General features: G+C 40.2%; 1 protein-coding gene across 1 annotated transcript in view; it reads right to left on the reverse strand.

The window, feature by feature from the left end:
* Positions 1-731: 731 nt before the first annotated feature.
* LOC106874795 (type 1 phosphatidylinositol 4,5-bisphosphate 4-phosphatase) overlaps positions 732-1,645 on the reverse strand; it is a 32,746-nt gene continuing 31,832 nt past the window's right edge. The window contains exon 8 of the mRNA XM_014922650.2: positions 732-1,062. Within this exon, the coding sequence (XP_014778136.1) occupies positions 977-1,062 (86 nt within the window). The 3' untranslated portion in view covers positions 732-976. The remainder of the gene's footprint in view (positions 1,063-1,645) is intronic.

The following is a 1,645-nucleotide window of genomic DNA, read 5'->3' on the forward strand; positions in this document are numbered from 1 at the left end:
CTCATGGGGTGGGTGGGGAATAAGTAAACCAATAATTTTAGTTTCCAAACTTTGAAGTTACTGAGTCAGCACAGGATCAAGAGAGACAGAGATAGTGAGAAGCAGGGGGGGGGGGAGAAAGGAAAGGCTAATATATAATAAAAGAGGGCGGGGAGAACTTCACCAATGTTGAAGTATATATATATATATATATAAAGCATGTACCATTAATAGAGTGAGCCGGAACAGAGACTAAGTCAAACTAGTCTGTAGGTGGGAGTACAAGAAACAACGACAAACAGCCAAGTTATTAGGCAAGTTCTTCTCAGTGGAATGAATGAATGACTAAGTCCACCTGAACTTTGAAGTATTGGTTTTGTGCCTCTTTAACAGATTATTCTAGGTCTAGGTTGGTGTCAGATGAAGACGAGAAGACCAGTAGCAACGAAGAATGTATATACTGGGAGACAGAGGTAAAGAAAGAGATAGAGACAGACAGACAGACAGACAGAGTGACTACCTTTTGTGTAAATGGGAAAGGAAAACACCTACTCCACCACACCTGTCCCAGACTCCTAAATCACTGAAAGATGGTAAAGATTCTGAAACAAGCCGACAGCTACATAACGTTTAATGTGGTCCTTGGCTGATGTCTGGCTCAGCAACTGAAAAGAAATGTCCTTTTTAGTATCCAAATCATGTTAACAAAAAGAAAGAAAGAAAAAAAAAAGATGAACCATTCCTTCTTATTGTTGTTGGTTTTTTTTTTTTCGCCGTCAGCAATAATTTTATCATCAAACTGAAAGCTCAATTATTTTGTTTTTTCTTCGACTTCTTTGAAAGTTGGTTTTTTTTTTTTGTTGTTGTTAAACATACATACATATATATATGTATGTATAGATATTTTATATCATATATTTGTTGCTGTGCAAACAAGTTAAATGATAGCAGACACATCTGAGAGTGGCAGAGCTGAAGAACTGTTGACTGTTGGTTCCTACACAGGACGTCGGATATGGCTAACTTTCATGGTACCTAAACACAAAGCTCGCAGCAAGAAAAGAGCCGTCAAGATAAACGCCACTGAAAAAAAAAAAAAAAAAAAAATTAAAACAATGTTTGTATTTGTATGTGTGTGTGCATCATCATTGTTTAATGTCTGTTTTCCATGCTGGCAGGGGTTAGACGGCTTAACATGGAGCTGGCTAGCAGGGAACTGTTTAGATTCCAACTGTCTGTTGTGACATGGTTTCTACGGCTGGATACCTTTCCTGATGCCAACCATTTTACAGAGTGTGCTTAGGTGAACAGAGTGTCAGGTACTTTTCATGTGCCACTGGCAAGGGTGCGTTTATGCAGCACTGGCCCGGGTGCATTAACGCAGCACTGACACCCGAAAGGACAAGCCTGTCTTTGTGGAAGACAGCAATTTTACTTGGCCTGACACGTCTCATCAAGTACAGCAAATCGCCACATCTCCCAGTCCCTTGTCGTTTTCTCAGTGAGGCCCAACATCCAAAGATCCTTTCTCACCACTTCATCCCATGCCTTCCTGGGTCAACCCCTCCCACAGGTACCTTCCACAATTAGAGCTTGGCATTTCTTTATACAGCTGTCCTCATCCAGACACATGTATATATGTACATATGTGTATGCATACATGTAT

The sequence above is a fragment of the Octopus bimaculoides genome, chromosome 17, assembly GCF_001194135.2.
Source record: "Octopus bimaculoides isolate UCB-OBI-ISO-001 chromosome 17, ASM119413v2, whole genome shotgun sequence".
In the NCBI taxonomy this organism is placed as follows: Eukaryota; Metazoa; Mollusca; class Cephalopoda; order Octopoda; family Octopodidae; genus Octopus; species Octopus bimaculoides.